The following is a 20,806-nucleotide window of genomic DNA, read 5'->3' on the forward strand; positions in this document are numbered from 1 at the left end:
TTAATGGCAAAGAATGGAAATAGAATAAAGTTTTACTGATTTTGAAAAAAGCCTCCCTCCGGGCCCGTCTCTTGCTTGGGGCGGGGGGCGCCGCTCCCCGCCGCTGTCACGTGCCCGGAAGCGGCGGGGGCGCGGCGCGTCTCTTCCGGCGGCGGCCGATGACGGCGGCGCCGGGGCCGGAAGCCGGAAGGCGGCGGGACGGGTGTTCCGCGTTCGCGGGAGCGGCGGGGCGGGGGCTGGCGGCGGCGGCGGGCGCCGCGCTCCGCCCGAGGCGGCTGCGGGGCCATGACCGAGTACAAGCTGGTGGTGGTGGGGGCCGGCGGCGTCGGCAAGAGCGCGCTGACCATCCAGCTCATCCAGAACCACTTCGTGGACGAGTACGACCCCACCATTGAGGTGAGCCGGGGCGGGCGGGGCCGAGCCGGCGGCCGGAGGCGCGGCACCGCCGGCGGGGCCGGTCCCGGGCGGGAGCTGGGTGGGAATCGGGCCCGGAGGCTGCTCCTGACCTTTTATTTTTTGCTTAAAAAGGCAGATGTGAGATCAGAGCGCACAGGATGAGAAATTCTGGGAAAACCCTTTCAAAGATGTTCAAAGAATGTCTTTCAAAGAAAAGAATAGCAAAGAATATCTTTGGCAAAATATTTCAAAGGCGGTTGCGCGTTCTGCTCCTTGCTTTCTAAAGCAGAGCGCAGCCAGCCAACAATGGCAACGCAAAAAGTCCCCACCGATCCACGTAGGTTGTAGGGTCTGGTCATCATACTATAGTGGTGGTATGTATAATATTTTTTTTCCTGCCTACCAATTGAGGAATTTCTCACTGCAAACGGGATTTTTCTTTTTTGTGAGAAAGGTCGAGGGCGCTTAGAGTAACGTTTTAAACGCTGATAGTTTTAGATACTGGTATTTTTTCGTTGGGGGGGTAGAAAAGCTCATCTGAATCATACTTGTCTTCTTTATTATTATTTTTCCTTAATAATGCCTGAGGTGGAAAGACGTAGTACAGTGTTTTTCTCTAACCTGAAATTCGCTTGTGTATTTTGCAGGATTCCTATAGAAAGCAGGTTGTTATCGATGGAGAGACGTGCTTGTTAGACATCCTGGACACTGCGGGACAGGAGGAGTACAGCGCCATGCGTGACCAGTACATGCGGACTGGGGAAGGATTCCTCTGTGTGTTTGCCATTAACAACAGTAAATCGTTTGCTGATATTAACCTTTACAGGTACGATCTGGGTCTTTACCGCAGGGAGGGAAGACTGGAAAAGGCATCAGACCTGTTTGCTGTTAGACCCAGTGAAGACTAAATAATAGAGAAATGTTCAATCTCCCGCTTCTTTCAGAAAGTTTTTCAAGGTTATCTGTGTTCTGCGTCTGCACGCTATTCGTCAGTTGAGAGTGGGGCAGTTATCTGGGTTGTTGTGTTGATCAAATGATATTTAGAGCATACGGAACACGGTCGCTAAGAAAATGGGTGAGAAGGCAAACACGCATCAGAGCGGAGTTGTACGTGGACCAGAAGATGGAGCCTAGGAAGTCTGCAGACGTACCGCTGTGGGTTAGAACCCCTGAGGTCCTGTCCAGCTTTAATATATATTTTTGTAGCGCAAGGTTGCTCGACTACTGAACTGAACCAGCTTTTATATTTAGACAATAGATCCTAACTTGTTTTCATTTGTCTTTTTAAAGAGAGCAGATCAAGAGAGTGAAAGATTCAGATGATGTGCCAATGGTGCTAGTTGGGAATAAGTGTGATTTGCCCACAAGAACAGTAGACACAAAACAGGCTCAAGAATTAGCAAAAAGCTATGGAATCCCCTTCATAGAGACGTCTGCTAAAACAAGACAGGTAAGATGCTTCCATTCTTGGGCTGACTTCTTCCTGTATGCTAAATGCAGAATGGTCTAACATTTTCCCCTGTACTTTTTTTCTTATCTACAGGAGTAAGCATTTTTTAATCCATTTGCAATTTTTTGCTTTTGATTTCCCCACTCACTCTTAGCTTGAGAGAGTTCTGTTTTTATCGCTGGGCTAGCTCAGTACACAAATCACTTCAGACTTGTATTGATTTTCTTTCAAGCGGGTCATGTTCGTAAGACGAGAGCTTCATCTGCTCTTGCTGCGAAGTGGTCAGACTGTGCGGTTACTCATCCCAGACCTGTTTGGTTTTCTTGGCTTCTTAATGAAGGCCAATTATAAGATTATGTTTACAGAAAGAATTCCCCAGGCTGGAGTAACGGACTTCTTCGGAGTTGCGTTGAGTATGTGGCTCTGTCCGGTCCGCCTGTGTTCTACCTCCATCAGTGTGGAATGAAGCAGAAAAGGTGCAGTTATTAAGCAGTAGCCAGAAAATCCTAAGGATTCTAAAACAGAGGTGATTAGCCAAGACGTAGCGTGTTTCCTGCATGGGACCTCTCTACAGTTACAATTTGCCTTGTTTCTTTTAATGGCCGTTAGCCTGGATGTTTGCCTCAGAGGAAGAGTTAAGAGTGTAAGTGGAGAGTTTTGGACACGCGTGCTAGTTTCTTCCTCTTATAAGCTATGGGATAAGTTGGCTGCTACTCTTCTGTAGAAGTATGTCTTTCAAATATGTTAAGGGATCCTGTGATGGAAAGAACAGTGATCTCAAAAGCTTCAGGAAAGAAAATACTTTACCTGGATCATTTGCATTCAGGGTGTGGAAGATGCTTTTTACACACTGGTGAGAGAGATCCGGCAGTACCGGATGAAAAAGCTCAACAGCAATGAAGATGGGAATCAAGGCTGTATGGGATTGTCTTGCATTGTGATGTGATAAGGTGAGCTGTAATTTAAGTTTTTCATTGGCTTCTTGTCTGTATGTCTTTCAGTCATTGATAAGCACGGCTTAGAAACACTCGCTCCTGTAGGTGGGTTTTTTTCCCTATTTCACAGCCCATCGATACCCAGAGATTTAGATCCTACAATTAATTACTTCTCCAAAATTTTTAGGTTCCTCCCCCTGTAGATAGTGAAGCTTAAGAAAAGGAAATTCTATTCACAGCAACCTTTTGGCTGTAGCCTGTGGATTTCCACTTTTCCACTGAACTGATAATTGCGTGATTTTCTGTATCATTCTTGTCAGAGTCTCCTTCCTTTGGGAAACCATTTTGACTATTTGGAGAATGTGTAATTTCTGTCTTGTACGCTAGAAAGAGGAGCGTGCGCAATTCTGCAGTTGCCATTTGCTGCTGATTGATTGACTTCTGTGCAGCTCATCTTGAGCTGTGTTCCTCTGGAATACACACTGTTCGAAGATTAACCAAATAAAATAATGCGAGTAATGAAATCTATGAGTTCCCCAGCTGAGTGAAATTCTTTTCAACAGTTACCTAAAAGATGTTGCTCATCACTGTACAAACAGGTAGACCAGTTCAGGACTTGTACTACACTGTTGCACACTGCACATCCATCGCAAAGTTGGACAGCAGCTAATTAGAGATCCCTTTCTGTTCCAGATGCCAAGAATTCGTGGTTCAGATGTAGCTGCTGGACGAGTCTCGATGCTACTGTATTGCGTCTCATGCTGATGCCCTGCAGTATTTTGGTGCCAGTGACCAGAATCTTGGTACCAGTTAATTAGCACAAGGTCCTTTTCTGTGCTCCATCTGAAGAGAACATCTATGGCATCTACCTCCTTGCTCAGCTAATGGAGCAGTCGCATCTCTTGATGTGCTGGGATTCTTTTCTCACTGTGTTATCTGGGTTTGTTCAAGAAGAAAACCGGTCACAAGAAAAGCGAACTATAGAGACTAAATGCTGTGAAAAAGATGACACTTTACCTCTAGAGTAAAAGCTAGAAGTGATGTTTGTCCCCTTTCTATTGGATTCTGATTTGCAGTGCTGTCAGAGGAATGGCACTAATCGTTGCTTGGCAGGTAATGTCAGAAATGGTTTCGCTGCCATGAATGCTCCTGTCACGTATCGGATTGGTATCTGCTCTCTGTGCACCCGTGCAGCGTATTTGCAACACCTCCTTTGTGCCAGGAGTACCACTTAACTGATCCTTCATTTTCTGTAATAAAAAGGAGATCACTTCCCTAACTTAAGTGCCTGTTTGCAAGAAGATTTGAAGTTGTCCCCTGTTCCCTTGGGTTGAGGAAAACCCCAAGGACTGGAATTTCTCGGGAGCTCGTTGTCTTAAGCAGGCAAGTCTTGTGTGGGTGCTCTCTTTGCCTGACAGGATACTAAAACAGGAATTTGTAGGCTGGAAGATCCAGCCGGCACTTGTAAGACTCTTGAACTAGGGAAGGGGACATACTGCATCTGTTTTTTACTTTCTTTGTAGGTGGAACTGTTTATATTCTATATTGTTTTTCTGCAGCATTCAGATCTCTTCCAAGTTGGACCAAATCAGTCAGCTGTTCATTTTTAACATTAACTGCCAACATTTATGGGCAGCTTCTCAATAGTTAATCTAGTAACTGGAGGTTAGTTAGTTTGGACAGCTGTTATTCAGCTCTGTCTGTAACTTGCAAATGATTTTATTCTGAATTATTTTCTTACCACCACACCGTAAACGTAGTCTCTTCAAAATGTCTCTCTGTAAAATGCAGTTGGAGAGTCTCCTTGTCAGGGAAGGAGTGTGGGATTTCAGGTTGACTGGTGCAGTGGTTGTCACGGACTTCGTGTGTCCAGACGGAGGGGAGAAGGCAATGAGCTATAACAGAAAACTGAGCTAGCTTCTGATTGCAGCATCTTGCAAAATGAGGAAGGAAGTGAGCTCAGCGATGACTACGCAGAAGGTGCGTGATGTACTGATGGGAATTCTGGGCTTGTTCTGACAGCCTCGAAGTACGAGAGAATTACTGCGTTAGCTGTGCGAGTTCTTCCTCGCACAGGTGACAAAACATTGTCACCTCACATAATGAGTACAAGTGTGGTCACTGTTGCAAAACCTACCGGAGCTCCTTGGAATACTGTGTCCTTCCCTAGTTCTTGTGCTGCTGGTGCTGGATTCTGTTCTGTGTGGTCAGACAGTGTATCCCACAGCAAAGCTGGATTCCCAGTTACTGTCTGGTGGAAGAGTAATGAGCCTTCAGCCAACAGAGGGAGCGTTCAGGCAGCCAGCCCAACCAGCGTGAGCAGAGAAATTGCAAGGGGCTTAAGTTCAGTTTGTTGGTGTCAGATTCATACATCTTAATTTGAAGTTCTCAATTTCAAATGGAAATTAGAAATCAGTAAATACTGAGAGAATAAATTGTTCCTTTTAATATTGCTTCCTTCACTACCTACATTCTTAATTCTCTTCTTGGAATGAAGAGGATCAATCTGCATCACGTTTTCTTTATCCATGATAATCCTTTATAAGTACTTTTTGCAATTTATTTTACCCTTGACTGATGTGACACTGATAAGAATTAAAAATCCAATATTTTTACATAAAACATTATTTTCCAGCAACATACACAGTGGTGGGCAGCATTACAGATAGCATTGGCTGTGACTCGAGTTGAGTTCATTTGAAGATGGTCTCATGCCTGCAAGTTAAATGTGACAGAATTACCATCACTGCAAGCTGTCATGTCTGTAATCGGCAAGCAATGTTTTTCTTTTATGTAGTGCAAGAAAAGAAGTTATTTGTGAAAGCGTTCTTTGAGCACCATGGCAGGAGATGACTGTCTGCTTCTAAAGAGATGTGTGACACACTGTTGTCCACTTAATAAAATTACACATGGAAATGATAGCTTTTGGGATACACATCTGGTCACATAGACTCAGCGTTTTGGGAAGCCAGCAGTGTGGAGTTGGCAATATGTTTGAATGGTGAGATCCTGTCATCTGGGTCCGTGTATGTTTTTTGATTATTTGGGAAACTTGGGAGTTTCTTTCCTGGCAAGCAGCATTGCAGAGTTCAGAGCATGGCTGCCCGTGGCCATGGGAGACCTTTTGCAGCTGGCATTTGATGTTTGAAGGTTGTATGGTCAAGTATGGAAAATTATTTCTTCTGGGTGGAGGTTCATCATAGTAATTCTCTGCACTGCATGGCGTGTTCTAGTTGTCATTAAAAATGTACTAGCTGTAATTCCAAAAGTTGTGAATTCCAGAATTGTATGGGAGCTGGCAAATGGATCTACTTTCTCTTCGGTGTTCCCTTTCTCTTGGGCTGTATCAGATCTTACAAGGGAAGAAGACCTGGTAAGAATAGGTTGGTATGTATTTCACCTTTGGAACCTCAGAGGAGGATGCATCAGCTTTTCGGATGCTGCAGAGCTGACCTGCACAAGTGGTACTCCCATCTGCGCTATTTTAGGTTCAAATCTAGCGAGCGCTACAAAATCAGGGTGTTGCGCTAGTCCTGAGTATGAATTAAATGGTTGGACTTTGTTTCCAGCTATCTATTTAAGAGAACCCTGATGTTGGGGTCAACTGAGAGAGAATTGTGGAAGGACAAAACCCCAGGAATTTTTAGGACAATTATTTACAAGATAAGCACAGAAGTTTTTGCACAAGACGGGTCCTTGGAAAAGGTGATTTTGTAGGTTTAGTCTGAATGTTGTTATTTAGAACTAACAGCACAACACTGTCTTAGTGCCAAGCTAACTTTACTATCCTGACTGGGAAGAACAGGCATAAACAACTTTGAGGTAAAATATTAAAAAAGGGTAAAGCTCTTGTTCAAAAATTGCAAGTGCCAATAACTGAAAGAAATGTTTCTGTTATTATGGACTGAGAAGAACTGTTGAACGAGATGGTATAACTCGGTGGCTTGTTACTGGTAGTGTCCCCACTCCATGGTCTTGTTCAAACAACAGTGCTCAAATTTTGTTCTTACTGTCATCGGTAGGACTTTGGATAGTAACCGTGATGCTTAAGCCATCATAATTTTTAGTACAGTTCAATGACTTAGAATTGGATTTCAAGCAACTTCAGGCCTATGGGGGGAAGGAGAGTAGTGGAAGTTTGAATTATATTCTCATCCTCTGTGTGGTCTTCCTTTATTCCCCAAGCCTTGACTGACTGTTTCTGTATAACCTATAACCTCCAGGATGGTAGGGAACTGTTGGGATCTGGACTTTTTATCCAAGGGCTAATTTGTTGTTACTTTGTATAATTATTTGCTTTCAATAATGCATCTCTCTTGGTTTGAATTGAAGTAAATTATTTTGCTTCTTAAATAACTTTTTTAAAGAATAAACTTTGAATTCTTTGGTGGTTTCTTTTGTGGTAGTGATCTGGGCATGGGATCCACAACTGGCTTACAGAAAGCTTGTAACAATGCTATCTGCTTTCTCTGCGGGATCTGGATGTACTCCAATTGTCACTTCTGTAATGTGGCATGAACGGCTGTATCATGTACGTTCACTGTAGCACGAGTAAGCAGTGAGAGTGGCTTTGAGAGGTACCATAGGCTTGTTCCAGGGTCCAGGTTTAATGACTTCACCAGTCTGTGCTGTGTCACGCATCTTGCGTTAGTGTTGAGTCTCTACATTGGCACTGGGGTCCCTCATAATATTTTTGCTGACTCTGCCCTTGGAAAGGATGCTTGCTAAGTCAAAGAAAGGGGGAGGGGAAATTTCTTTACTTGGTGTTCCAAGAGTGAAATTAGCTATAAAGTTATTGCTGTGTCCAAATCATTCTCTCTCTTAAGCTTTTAAGTTGCTTAATTCAGTCTTCTAAAATACTTCCCTGTTGGCTTTCCTCCTGCAATAAGGCAGCTTGTGTTGCACCACACAGTAAGTGTGCTTTAGGCTTGTTTCTCCTAAGACATTGTGTCAGGCCTCTGGAACCCAGAGTCCAATCTGTTTTCTGTGCAAGAACAGACTCCCGGTAACAGGGGTATAAAACTCCTTGCACTATGTAGCTGCAGTCGTCGCTGCCTGTTCCAAAAAGAGAGATTCAGAATATGAGCACAGGTGAGTGCTTAAAAGCAAGGGTTTTCTTGGCCTATTAGGAAAGCTTTCCTCCAACGTGGTTGTTATCTGTAACAATCTGTTCCTAGAAACTAGTTCACGCTTTAAGGACTTACTGACTTTTGTTGCATACTGGAACTGAGGCTGATTTAAACAGCCCTAGAGGAATCGTGGAGGGAATGACTAAGAGCAATGTGGGGAGAGAAGAACTTGCTGAAGCTCTTCTTCATGCAAGGTGCTGTTGATCAAAGGCACAGCACATCAAGGAGCGCCCTTGATGAGTTTCCACATTACCTCCTCTCTGTTAATACTTTTCTTCTTCAGGAATTGAAACCATTTTGTAGCAAAACTTGCCCCTGGGCTTCTATTTGGACAGCTACCCCTGTGATGTGGCTGCTCTGCTAGGTGAATTAGAGGAAGATCCTGCTAAATACCCCGAACTGCCAGATTTCTGGCGTGTTTGGCCATTTTCCTCTGACTACACCTAGGAGGAATGAAGGCGGCTCAGAGAGGAGAGTGTGGGGTTTTAGAGCCACTCTGAAGCCTCTGGGTGTGAATCACTCACTTTCCAGCTGAAAGAGAGCGGGAAGATGGCTGTTTGCATTCAGTGCTTCAGTTTAAAGAGGCCGTAGATCTAACTTTAGCACAGCATACCCAAGCTTTACTCATATTTCTACCATGAACCCAACTAAGTTGACCCTGTGATTTAAAAAGCTAGGGGATCAAGAGACCTCTTGAGGAAGATGACCTCTGCACCCTAAAGGTTATTTTTGGTTTCAGATGTGAATCCCAAGGTCTTGATATATCCAGAAAGGTTAGGGGCAGATATAGTCCCTGTGGGAGAGCAAACAAGCAGGAGCCAGTTTTTATTGACCTTAAATGAAATAGTTAAACAATAATGTGGTGTGGGGACTCACAAACTGGGGAATGAGTAAGAACAAGAGTAGTTGAGAAACTGAAGACTGCTATCAGCATGAGAGAGGAGACCGGGTATCAGAGATCAAGACTGTCACAGCATCCCAGCTTTGCCCCGTTGGCTGCACCTCTGCATTGGAGGGGAAATCAGTCTATATTCTTGGGGAGTATCGGGGAAGTGGGGCTAAAGCTCCCTGAATTCTGGAGAATTTCTTAATTGTAACTCAGCATGTTTTGAAGTTGTACACATCAAATAGTGATCTTTTTCTGAAAGAGTTCCTGGGTGCTCTGGACACTATCTCAGCTGGAGATGCTGCACCAGGTCTCAGCTCCTCTGACTTCACTGGCTGGTTGTGTCACAAGCTTCCCGTCCGCCTATGGACAAAATCTGTGACTTGTTATTTCTAGTTCTGTATCTTACGCAAGTAACTTGTTCACTTATTCCAGCCTTCTTCTGGGACAAGGCCTTTTCATAGCTGTTCCTACAAAATATAGCACATGAAGCCCTTACATGCGTGTATGATTCCAAACAACGTTGTCTTTTCCAGGCGTGCTGGTTTTTCTGTTCCCTTCAATGTTATGACCAAAGTCACCTTTTAAATCAGCAGCAAGACTATGCGGACTATAGCCTGAATGCTTGGCTTGACTTGTCCTGATTTCAGTGCGGTGTTTCAACTCCATCAAGAAGTGAAGTATAAACAAACAGGAAAAGACTCTGTTTCAAACCAAAACTATTGCATCCTTCTGACCTGTTCAGGCTTACCGATTCCCACCGGGAAGCTGAGTCAGAAGCTCAGAGTTACCCTGGCAACATGCAGGGCACTACAAATTCTGGCCATTTTCTGCAGACAGGAGCTGTTTTCCAACGTCGTGTGAGAGATCTGAAGTAGGTTTGAGGAGACCCTAAAGGACTGAGTACAGCCCTCAATGCCTGCCTGCTAGAAAGAATCTACTTAAAACAGAGAGATACTTCCCAAACTGATACCCCGCTCTGCCAGATCCAAGCCACTCTGTGTACCTTAAGGGAGGAGTTTCTTGCCACACCTTGGGTTGTAGTAAGTGCTGGTCTCTGTAAGATACGCCTTGGTTATGGCTCACCACATACAGAACTGAATATCACCTTACTATTATGATACAAAGTTTTATAAAGGCAGTTCCTAAAAAGCTCAGGAACAAAATATAGCTCCTTGCACTTTCCTTTTGTTTGTTTGTTTGTTTGTTTGTTTGATTCAGTGGGGAAGATGCGAGGACATCTGTGCAACTCCTGGTGCTAAAATCCAGTCTTTCAAGTAGATCCCTCTCTCAGGAAAAATCTTCTCTGAATAGCACGCTGGTTGGTGGGAGCACATCATTTGTAGCTATCCACAGCTCCTCTTCTGATGAAAACATCAGCCCCGTGCCTTAGGGATTTCCTTGAAACCATTGGTTCAGCACAGAAGACATCAATTTTAGTCTCTCTTAACAGACTGACTTCCACAGTCCGCTTTAGAAAGGTGTAACTGTCCTGGGAAGTAGGAATCTGGCCAGACAACAGGTGAAACTCCACTAAATGTAAAATGAAAGCCTAACTGAAAAAAAAAAAAAAAAAGTTAAATTTGAGCCCCGGGTTCACCTGTTTCAGTGCAAGTGCTTGTGGTTGCACTTTAAATAGTCTTCTGGTTGATCTCTGTTCTCCTTTTAGAGTGGGAGAGTCTAATTACAGGGAAGGGAAAGCAGTAAAATTAGTGTTAGGCTGTTGTGCAGTCAGTCAGCTACTTGAGCTCTGTTACAGTAGGCTGTTACTTGAGGCTCTGCAAACTTGCTGCAAAGATGTCACGGGTGAGAATTCCAGGTAGGTCTGAAAGCAGGTAGTGAGACAAGGAGCCACGGGGCAGCGTTAGCCTGCAGCCTCTGAGATTTTGATGGTGTGGTATCTTTGCAGTCCAGGGGACCTCGCTGGGGGCTTTGAGCGTTTTTCCTCTTGCTCGGAGACGTTTTTGGATAGCACAGTGAAGAAATAGCATTATTGTTTAAATCTTGCTCTGCTTGTACTGAGGAAAAATACTGTCCCTCCTGCAGGGTAATATATCCTGTCATGATACCATTAAATCACTGTGGAAGGGGTCGGAGGGATTTCGGGAGTCTCTGGTCAGCCTGGCTAAGCTCAGAAGACGTGGGGTGCTGCAGGCCCGAGGGGATGGGGGACACAAGCGGGGCAGCAGGAGCAGGGCCAGCCAGGCTTTGCAGAACAGTACAGAGGGACACGTGACTGGCCTTACAGAGCCCTGAAGAATACCGGCACCAAACAGTTCTGATAAGAGCACATTTAGAGTTGCAGCGCTGTGCGGTGTGATAGACACTGTCCTAGTACGTGAAGCTAGTATTAAAGCCTGGCCCTGCAACATCAGTGGGAGTTTGTTGACCTTCATGAGTGTAATTTTCATCCACTAAAGAGATGAAAGGTCAAACTAGGCATTTCTGGGATGCTTCATTTGCAAATGAATATGTGGAGTTCAAATGCCAGACTTATGTTCTGCAGGCTGGACTTTGGGAAGCCAACAGCTGGTGACTTGTGATGCCAGAGCTCCACTCTGAATTTTCTGGGTCAGATGGAAAGAGCATGAGTTGCTTCCCCAAAATGTTGATGCCACGCTGTATGACCAGGAGTGAGGATCTGTGGAACTGCAGTGTCTCAGTTGTCTGATCCTGTTAGTGAATAAGTGGAGATGTGACCATGGGCAGCCGGAGGATGAAACTTAGCATCTTTGAAATGACCAGCCATCCTGATCTCCACAAAGGATGGCGAGTCATGGACAAAAAATAGCAAAGCAGGCCCAGTGCTTCAAGTCACTGAAGTATTTGCTTTCTTGTTCAGGCAGGAGAATGCTGTTCTGCCCTCTTAAGTTGTTCCTATGCTCTTCTGCATCCCTGCACCTGGACACAGGTGTAGGGAGAGACCTTCCAAGACAATTCAGTCTTATTAGATGACTAGGTGTCTGTTAGCTGCTTGTAGTGTTGACTGAGGTGATCTAGGTTCTACAGCTGCAGGGAAACCCAGAGACTGCTGTAAAGCAGAAGCTCTGCCAAAGAGCCTGAGGTTGGGTGGCATCTGCAGTGTGGTTCATTTATGCACACACCACCGAGGCTGTACCGTGGAACAGTCAACGCTGAACTTACATCTTTATATTGTACAAAGTGACAAGTACTGTTCTTTCTTTTGTAAGTGGAAGGCTTTGGCTAAACTTGTACTTTACTAATCCCTTTTTGGGATTAGTGCCAATTGATGTGATAATTAGGCAAAAAGGCTTAGATTTTGAAGGGCTGATCACATCTGTTTATTTTGTTTCTGTTTTATCTCAAACAGCAAAAGACAAAGGTGAGTATTGCTAGGCTTTTTATATGCTCTGCTATGTTACTGCCTAGACATGATCATTGGAAACAAACAGCAGTTACATGATCATGGTGATCTTTCAGCAGTTCGAGAAGATGCTATTTCTCAGCAGTGCCAGCTGTGCCCCTCACTGTTTCAGTAAACGGTTCCAGCTTCTTGGTCCTTTGTTATATGAAGCTGCTATTTGTTAAATATTGTCCTAGCACCCCTGAGCTCCTGCTTAGGAGATAAACAGCCTAAAGTAACTACTTTTGAATGCATCCTGCTCCTAGTGGATTTGATCCATGAGGGGACAGATCCAATGCTTCATCGCCTTTATTCAGGTTGAAATCCACAGTATGGTGCCCCTGCCCTCTTCTTCCTGCTTCATGTTTGCTGAGGCCTTATGTGTCAGCAGCAACACTTCTTGCTGAGACACCTGTCATCCCAGAGTCCCTAACAGTGGGCCATAATGGGATAGTGCAAAAAACTGCATTTTGCCTTCTAAGAAGCATGTTGGGGCCCATCTATGATACAGCAGCTTTACAACAGCAAGGATTTTTTGTTACTGAAATCCTGTTTTTGTGACATTGCACTGCTGAGAAATGGACCTAGTGCCAGAATTTTCCCATGTGTTTGTAGCTCAGCACAAGCCCTTTTGCCTTACCGTATAACAGCAGGGAAAGGAAGCCCCTGTGTTATGCCCCCCCCTAACCCAAGCTGGGACCTTGGAACTGCAAATTCAGGGCTACAGGGATGAACTGTTTTGATCCCCCCCAACACCCTGTGGGAAAAAAAAATGGCTAGGTTCATTACTGAAGGTCTCTTGTAGATCTGGCACACTTCTGCCATGAATGTCAGTCCTTTCTGCTTTGGTCCTCATCTGCTGACCGTGTCCTGTCTGGCACGTCAACGGTGTGGTCCATCTCTCAGCACCGATCCTCACTACGCTTTATGCTGAGCTGCCAACCGCTGGCAGAACCTGCTCGATTAGTGTCCTTATGCTGCTATGCAAATATGTGCTTCTGGGAGATGTTGCCGAAAGGGCCCTTGGGTTCTTGTTTTATGGTATTTTGTTGGCAGTGGAAGGGCTTTGAACCTTCTTTCTCCTACTTCATGAAGCTCCAGCCAACCTTGTGCCAACGGCGACTTTCACAGGGCCATATTAGCTGGCACCTTTGCAGCATGCTGCACATGATGGGCTGAGAGGGCTCTAGTCCACACGATGGCTCCCTAGCTAGGAGCTCTTCAGCTGCACTGTGATGGCGGGAACTAAGTGCTTGGGCTGCCAGCTCTGTCCATCTCCATCTATACCTCTGTCTTTATCCTGACTGGGTGCCTTGTGGAGCAAGTGGGTCTTGGGCTTCCTAGAGCTGTAAGGGCTCTGCCAGTCTTCCCCTCTTCTCCCCAGCGCATGCCCTTCCCAAGGACTTGCTTCTTTCTGGGCCTTTTTCGCTGCTCTTGGGCTGTGGGTTGTATTTACCTTTTCTGGTGTGCTGGGGGTGTCTAGGTATGTCTCCAGCCCACTATGTGTGGCCCAAGCTCTGTAACCTTCTTGCAAATTTTAGAGGTTGCTCAGAGTCTTCCAGGCAGCATGGAGGTGTAGGTGTCATAAGGAAATGACAGCTGAGCATTCAGCTGACTGCAAGGGGCACCCGCCTGCTAGGGTGGCTGGGAACCAGATGCCTGTGTGACCCTGCACTCTGCTCCTTCTCCTTGCAGAGATGGATGAGGCAATGCGCTCCTTCGCAGAGAAGGTCTTTGCCTCTGAGGTGAAAGATGAGGAGATCAGACAAGAGATCTCTCCTTTTGATGTGGAAGAGATCTGCCCCATCTCACGCCAGGAAATGAGAGTGCACATGATGCTTCAGGAGAGCACTGCCACAGCAGAAAAGCGGTGAGCAACAAGCGGGGCAGTTGGGGAAAGGAGAGGAGCATTGTCTGTGCATCCCCAGCCAGAGCTGGAAGAAAGCAGGGGGAACGTAAATCAAGGCCTGTGAAAACAGCTCACCACACCCATGGGATAAATCCTTGGTAGTCCCAGGGCATCTCTCAGGTACTTCAGGGTTTCCTCTCCAACTGTTCCCACTGTTGGACAGAAAGACACCCTTGGCCTGTGCCCTGGGTGTCAGCACGGCAATGGCCACAGAGCTGTTGGAGAGGGAGACTTGGGAGACCTTTCTCTGGAAAGGTGTGACTTTTCAAAGACCACGCTTGAAAGTCTATGGCTACTTTGTATGCTGTGGCCTCTACTCTTGGCTGTGTCTGTTTAAGGTGCTCAGAAAGCACCAGTGAGATGATTCGTGTTGTGCACAGTCGGAACACGGCTGTGGTAAGTGCCCCTGACCCTGCACCTGTGTGTGGCCATGGAGTCAGGGCTGTTTGCCTGAGGCTTTCCTCCCTGGTAGGAAGAAGCGCCTGCTCCGCCTGAAGACAATTGCACTGGCAGTCCCTGTGGCTCAGAAGTCTTTAACCAGACTGTCCACTATCGATGAGGTCATCTCTACCTCCCCTCTGTACCAGACTGTGCCTGACTTCCAGCGGGTACAGATCACAGGGGATTATGCCTCTGGGGTAGGTTCTTGCATGGCTATACCCCTCCCCATGCTGACTACCACCGCATCGAGTCCCTGCCTGTCCTGCAGTAGTGCCCAGTATCACAGGAGTCTGTACCAGGTGCACTGGGGATAGTCTGTGTCTTCCAGCTCAGGCTGTGTCTCATGAGCATCTGATGGTGCCCTGCTGCATCCCTCAAGAATCCGGAGCTGAATTCCTTAGCAGGAGTCTGTGGGGTGCTGCACGCTTCCCATGGGATGCTGCAGACAGGGCAGAGGGGAGGGCATGGCATGGCAGGGTAGGCTGTGCTCGTTGCGTCGCAGCCTGCTGAGATCTATGTCACGGAATCCCAGAACAGCTGAGGTTGGCAGGGACCTCTGGAGGTCATCTCGTCCAAGCCCCCTGCTGAAGCAGGGTCAGCTAGAGCCAGCTGACCAGGAATGCTATCACATCCTGTGCTAACTCATCTTCCACAGCCTCCTAGTACATTTGTGCTGCTTCTGAGATACTGCTGGCAGGTTGCTCCCTCCTGGGCTGGAGCAGGTTGCTCAGCTTGGGTTGCATAGCAGAGGAGCAATTAGGGGAAGCTGAAAGTCCCTCCATGCACAGGCACGTTCCTTCTGCCATGCCTGTAGCTAGCTGCAAGTGCTGCATGGTATTCTCCTATGGTGCTCCAGTCTGACCTCTCTGGACTGCCCAGAACACTTGTCTGTGCAGTAAATCAAAACTTCTTGACACATTGGGTCAGTGTATGTTGTTGGTCCTGCTTCACTTTCAGCCTGGGCTCCAAAAATAGCTTTTAGTGTTTCGCCTAGGCCTGGCTTCCACTTCAGTGCCAACTACAGTTTGCAGTGAGGAAGGTAAGAGGGGACGACAGCTGGAATTCATTGGTTCTGGCGTGAGGAGCTTCCCTTTGCCATGTCTAGGACTTTGCCTATCATGTCTTCTTTGCCCTGCTCAGGCAGAGCAGTGGGAGGGAGGGGATGATAAGGTATGTGTCTTGCTGTGAACAAAACTGTCCTCTTTACATCTTGGTGCACCAGCATATCTCTCAGGCAGCTAGGTTCCAGTTGTGTGGTGGCATTCAGCAACAGCCCTCTTGCAGGTGACAGTTGAAGATTTTGAAGTTGTCTGCAAAGGCCTGTACCGTGCCCTGTGCATCCGGGAGAAATACATGCAGCAGTCTGTGCAGAGGTTCCCCAGGACCCCGTCTCAGTACCTGCGTACTATCGAAGGCGAGGTCTGGAGGGCGAGCGACACCGGCCCAGGTACATCTAGGCACCTGGAGGGTTTTCCTCTCTGGCTTCAGCATGGGGTGGGCAGGGATCAGAAAAGGGGAGTCGCTTGCCCAGGCCTCCTCTTCAGTGTGACAGTGGCGGGGCTGTCCCTGCCCTCTGCCTGGGGTGGAAGAGCATGGCAGGCTTGTGAGGTTTTGGCTGGCACCCTGTCCCTCATGGTATTATCCTTTTGGTCCAGTGTTCACCCCGCCGGTGAAGGATGGACAGGATCCCTTTGAAACTGGGAGTCTCGCCGAGGACCTGGGCTACCACATCCAGATGAAGGATGGGGTAGTTTACGTCTATGGAGACAAGGCAGCGGTTGGCAGAAATGAGCCAAAGGACCTGCCCTACCCCAGCCTCGAGCACTTCGTTGATGACATGAACTTCCTCTTGGCCCTGATTGCACAGGGGCCTGTGTAAGTGCACAGCCCAGCGCTGCTGGCTGCAGCTGCAGAGGTCCTGCCTCAGCAGGCAGAGGGAGGTCAGGGCAGAGCCAGGGCTGCCCTCTCCTCTTCCTGGGAGGAGGGAGGAACCCGCTGGTGACATACCTGCACTCTGCTGGCTACCAAAGTCTCCTGGCTCTTGTCAGCCGTCCTTATTGGGGTCTTAAGCAAAGTCAGCATTCAGGGATTGGAGACATGCCCTGCTGGTATGCTCACACCTGGCCAGGCCTTCCTTCGAAGCTCTGTAATAGAGCCAGGAGAAGCACCTTAGGGAAGCAGGCCAGACCAGCATAGCTCCTCCACCTCAAGTGAAAGCTGCATCCCTGTGTTTGATGGGCCGTGCCCCTGTGTTGAGGGTTAAGGAGCCCAGTCACTCTTCTGCCCTTTGCTTTCACTAGTAAGACCTACGCTCATCGGCGCCTGAAGTTCCTCTCATCCAAGTTCCAAGTGCATGAAATGCTAAATGAGATGGAGGAGATGAAAGAGCTGAAGAACAACCCCCACCGGGACTTCTACAACTGCCGGAAGGTAAATGGCAAGGCTTACAGCCCTAGTGACTCTGAAGACGAGCTTCTTGGTGCCTTCCCCTCCCTGAGAACTGGATATAACCGTCAAGGTCTGTGGCACCTACATTGTTCCTGCTAATGGGATGGTGCTGACTGGGCTGCTCTTGGCCTAGGCCTATTGTGTTCATCTGCTGGGCTGAGCCATGCTCCCCACACAACCTGGGCTCACCTAAGGGGTTTGTTAGCCTCCCTGTGATAGTACCCAAGCATCCCTACTTGGAAGCTTGATCGCTGTCCTCTGGTTTCTCAGGTGGACACACACATCCATGCTGCAGCCTGCATGAACCAGAAGCATCTTCTGCGTTTCATCAAGAAATCATACTGTGTAGATGCTGACCGTGTAGTTTATCACGCCAAGGGCAAACAGCTCACCCTGAAACAGCTTTTCCAGCAGCTCAATCTGCACCCCTATGACCTGACAGTGGATTCTCTGGATGTCCATGCTGTAAGTCGTAGGGCATTTACTGTAAGACCACTCTTGGGTCACTCTCATCCACGCCTGTAGGCACGGCTTTTCCGCTCCCTGTGTACCTGTGACATGCTGTGCCTGTTAGTGTTTGTGGCAAGACGTAGCAGCTCCTGGCTTTCCCATTTTGGGTTGTTTGGATCAGTCCCTGCTCAGCTGGTATGCTTGGACCCAGTGTGTGTGTGTGTGTGTGTGGTATTTGCCCCTGATCCTCCCTACTCCAGGGGCGGCAGACATTTCAGCGCTTTGACAAGTTCAATGCCAAGTACAACCCCGTGGGTGCCAGCGAGCTGCGTGACCTTTACCTGAAGACAGAGAACGCTATCAATGGCGAGTACTTTGCTACCATCATCAAGGTGAGAATACAGGGGAGGAGAGAGCAGTTAAGCTGTGGTGCTGCTGTGCCCAGGGGCTGGGGGTCCCCGTGCAACTGTCTGTTCTGGTTTGCAGGAGGTTGGCTCTGATCTGGAGGATGCCAAGTACCAGCACGCGGAGCCTCGCCTCTCAATCTATGGGCGATCAGCTGATGAGTGGCCCAAGCTAGCCGGCTGGTTCAACAAACATCGGGTCTATTCCCCCAACATGAAGTGGATGATCCAAGTACCCAGGATTTAGTACGTGCCGTGGGTCTGAGAGAGCACTGTGCCTTACGGTGCACTATACCTCATTTTTTATCCTGAAGGGATAATGGGGACCGTGGGCCACGTTGTTCCTCTGCTAGCAGCTAATCTCTGTCTCTCTGTCCGCAGTGATGTGTTCAGGTCTAAGAATTTCCTCCCACACTTCGGGAAGATGCTGGAAAATATTTTTGTTCCTGTGTTTGAGGCAACTGTCAATCCTCAAGCCCACAAAGAGCTGAGTGTCTTTTTACGCCACGTGAGTGTCACCTGATGATGTTGTCAGGGTGTGGTGAGCCCTCACATTCCTGTTTGTGCACAAGAAATGGGGTATTGGCCATGACATGGCAAATGTCGTCAGTGAGCTTGTGGCCTTACTGCCACATTCTGGGGAAGGGGGTGTGTGCCCAGGAGTGCTGCGAGGGGTCAGATTCCCTGAGCTGGCTGCTGTGAGGCCGTGAGAAATGCTGCCCACTCACCTCCTGGAGAAGTGGTTTGGTGTGAGCTTTATTTCTAGCCCTTGATAGAGCTTGGGGGTTTGTGAGGAGCAAGGTCTACAACCTTGCCCCTGACTCTGCTCTTGGTTGGGGCAGGGGTATGGGCTACAGCTGGGCTATGGCAAGCTGCAGTGGGGCAGGGTGAGCCAGCCTCCCTGGGCATGATGCGGTGGGGAGCTTTGAGATGCAGCTTTTTTGTTACCTTGCCAAGCAGATCACTGGCTTCGACAGCGTGGATGATGAATCCAAGCATAGCGGACACATGTTCTGCACTAAAAGCCCAAAGCCAGAGCAGTGGACTTCTGAGAAGAACCCATCGTACACCTACTATATATACTATATGTATGCCAACATCCTGGTGCTTAACAACCTACGCAGGTGAGGCCCAGGATCCGCGAAGGGACCTGCGATGGGCTGGCAGAAGGGGGGCTGCCTCATGAGCTGTCTCAGCTCTGTGATTGTTGGTGTGGAAGAAGTGGGGCCCTCCTTGCTCTGCCACCAGTGTAGTCTGGAGCTTCGTGTCCCAGAGCAATCCAAACACTCCTTGGTAGGAAGCGTGATGGACTGGGGTGAAAACTTTGGGACTGCAGAGACGCATCTATTGCGTGCACAGAGGAGAAAAGAGATCAAGTATCGTGCTCCTAGGTCAAGCTGGACTCTTGGGGACCCACTGGTGGGGACAGAGCTGGACCCGAAGTCAGGGAATCTGGCATCGCATGCCACCTAACCCTGCTGCTTGCCTTGTCTTTCTTCCATGTGCCTAGGCAGCGCGGTATGAACACGTTCCTCTTCCGACCGCACTGTGGGGAAGCTGGGGCCATCACACATCTGCTCGCAGCCTTCATGACAGCTGATAATATCTCCCATGGTCTCAACCTCAAGAAGGTAAGTGGAGTAGTCTGCCACAGAGCAGCCCAGGCATGGCAGAGAACATGTTCACAGTCAGCCTCCGCTGTAGCTGACAGTTAATTGTGCCTCTGCTTTAGACACAGACAGCCTGGCTTCAGGCAGGTGTTACGTGATTCTCTGGGTTTCCTCAGGCACGTTTGGGGATGTAGCTGAGAAATGTATTCAGATTTCAGGGGTTCAGGCTCACAGACCTATCACTGGATATGTCTGTTATCATTGGAGCCAGCTGAGTTCTGAAATCAGACAGGTTTGAACTCACTTGGCCTCTCGTGCTCCATGTGGGCCCGGGAGGATTGCTAGCTTGCCTATCTTTTTTTCTTGCACACATGAGCTCTGTGCACCAGATTTCCTGGCTGGGGCACTGGGCTGATCTGAGGAGTGACCCTGGAGAGGTGGAGGGCACAACAACTTTATCCCTAACCTGGCAACTCTGCTCATCTTTGCAGAGCCCCGTGTTGCAGTATCTGTACTTCCTTGCCCAAATTCCCATTGCTATGTCCCCACTCAGCAACAACAGCCTCTTCCTGGAGTATGCAAAGAATCCATTGCCTGACTTCCACCAGAAGGGCCTCATGGTGTCCCTTTCTACCGATGACCCCATGCAGTTTCATTACACCAAGGTACAAGCGTGAGCTGATCACCTCCTGCTCTCTGAGCACTGGGGCTGGGACTGCGTGGGCCTCATTTTTCGGGGAAGCCAGCAGCATTTGCAGAAGGTCCGGCATGCTGGGCCGTCTCTGGGACAGCCCTTGCGGCAGCATGGGCTGTGCCGGCAGAAGCTGCTGGCCTCTAACACAGCCTGTGGCTGCAGGAGCCCCTGATGGAGGAGTACGCCATCGCTGCCCAGGTCTTCAAGCTCAGCACCTGTGACATGTGTGAAATTGCCAGAAACAGCGTCCTGCAGTGCGGGCTGTCCCATGAGGTCGGTGCCCTTCTGGGGAGGGTGGCCGGGCCCTGCCCGCAGTGGTCCCTGCCCGCCTGAGAACGGGGACCAGGGCAGCGGCTCTGCGTGCTCAGGGCCGGGCTCCTCTGTGAGGCCTTGAGGGAGCCTGGCGCCAGCCTCTGAGGTCTGTGCCGCTGTCCTGGTCTCTGGCAGGAGAAAGCCAAGTTCCTGGGTGAAAACTACCAGGAAGAGGGGCCCCAAGGCAACGATATCCGGAAGACCAACGTGGCTCAGATCCGCATGGCCTACCGCTACGAGACCTGGTGCTACGAGCTCAACCTCATCGCCGAGGGCCTGAAAGCCGACTAGGAGCGTGGGCGGACTTCTGGACTTGGAGGCAGCGCCCGGGCTCAGCGGGAGCCGGGCCGGGGCTGCCCAGGGGCGGGTCGGACCTTG

General features: G+C 48.5%; 2 protein-coding genes across 5 annotated transcripts; both read left to right on the plus strand.

Moving 5' to 3' along the window:
- Positions 1 to 136: 136 nt before the first annotated feature.
- Positions 137 to 7,117, plus strand: NRAS (NRAS proto-oncogene, GTPase). Of its 2 annotated transcripts, XM_087762369.1 has the most exons (5): positions 137 to 396; positions 1,044 to 1,222; positions 1,687 to 1,846; positions 2,673 to 2,796; positions 3,475 to 7,117. In XM_087762369.1, the coding sequence occupies exons 1-4, from the start codon at positions 286 to 288 to the stop codon at positions 2,790 to 2,792; spliced, it is 570 nt and encodes a 189-aa protein (XP_087618495.1). In that variant the 5' UTR covers positions 137 to 285; the 3' UTR covers positions 2,793 to 2,796; positions 3,475 to 7,117. The 2 variants fall into 2 exon arrangements, with proteins under 2 accessions (XP_087618495.1, XP_087618496.1); XM_087762370.1 differs by lacking the exons at positions 2,673 to 2,796; positions 3,475 to 7,117 and adding an exon at positions 2,212 to 2,660.
- A 3,333-nt stretch (positions 7,118 to 10,450) lies between these two features.
- Positions 10,451 to 20,789, plus strand: AMPD1 (adenosine monophosphate deaminase 1). 3 transcript variants are annotated; one of them, XM_087761824.1, is made up of 15 exons: positions 10,451 to 10,615; positions 13,856 to 14,030; positions 14,542 to 14,707; positions 15,795 to 15,957; positions 16,166 to 16,385; positions 16,811 to 16,940; positions 17,229 to 17,423; positions 17,669 to 17,800; positions 17,895 to 18,058; positions 18,194 to 18,320; positions 18,773 to 18,936; positions 19,323 to 19,443; positions 19,914 to 20,087; positions 20,279 to 20,389; positions 20,564 to 20,789. In XM_087761824.1, exons 1-15 carry the CDS (start codon positions 10,594 to 10,596, stop codon positions 20,717 to 20,719), a joined length of 2,220 nt encoding a protein of 739 aa, XP_087617950.1. In that variant the 5' UTR covers positions 10,451 to 10,593; the 3' UTR covers positions 20,720 to 20,789. The 3 variants fall into 3 exon arrangements, with proteins under 3 accessions (XP_087617950.1, XP_087617951.1, XP_087617952.1); XM_087761825.1 differs by lacking the exon at positions 10,451 to 10,615 and having other exon boundaries at positions 13,890 to 14,465; positions 18,770 to 18,936; XM_087761826.1 differs by lacking the exons at positions 10,451 to 10,615; positions 14,542 to 14,707 and having other exon boundaries at positions 13,930 to 14,030; positions 18,770 to 18,936.
- Positions 20,790 to 20,806: the final 17 nt, after the last annotated feature.

This window comes from Nipponia nippon, unplaced genomic scaffold (genome assembly GCF_047370975.1).
Source record: "Nipponia nippon isolate SJK-2023a ecotype South Korea unplaced genomic scaffold, ASM4737097v1 scaffold_25, whole genome shotgun sequence".
In the NCBI taxonomy this organism is placed as follows: domain Eukaryota; kingdom Metazoa; phylum Chordata; class Aves; order Pelecaniformes; family Threskiornithidae; genus Nipponia; species Nipponia nippon.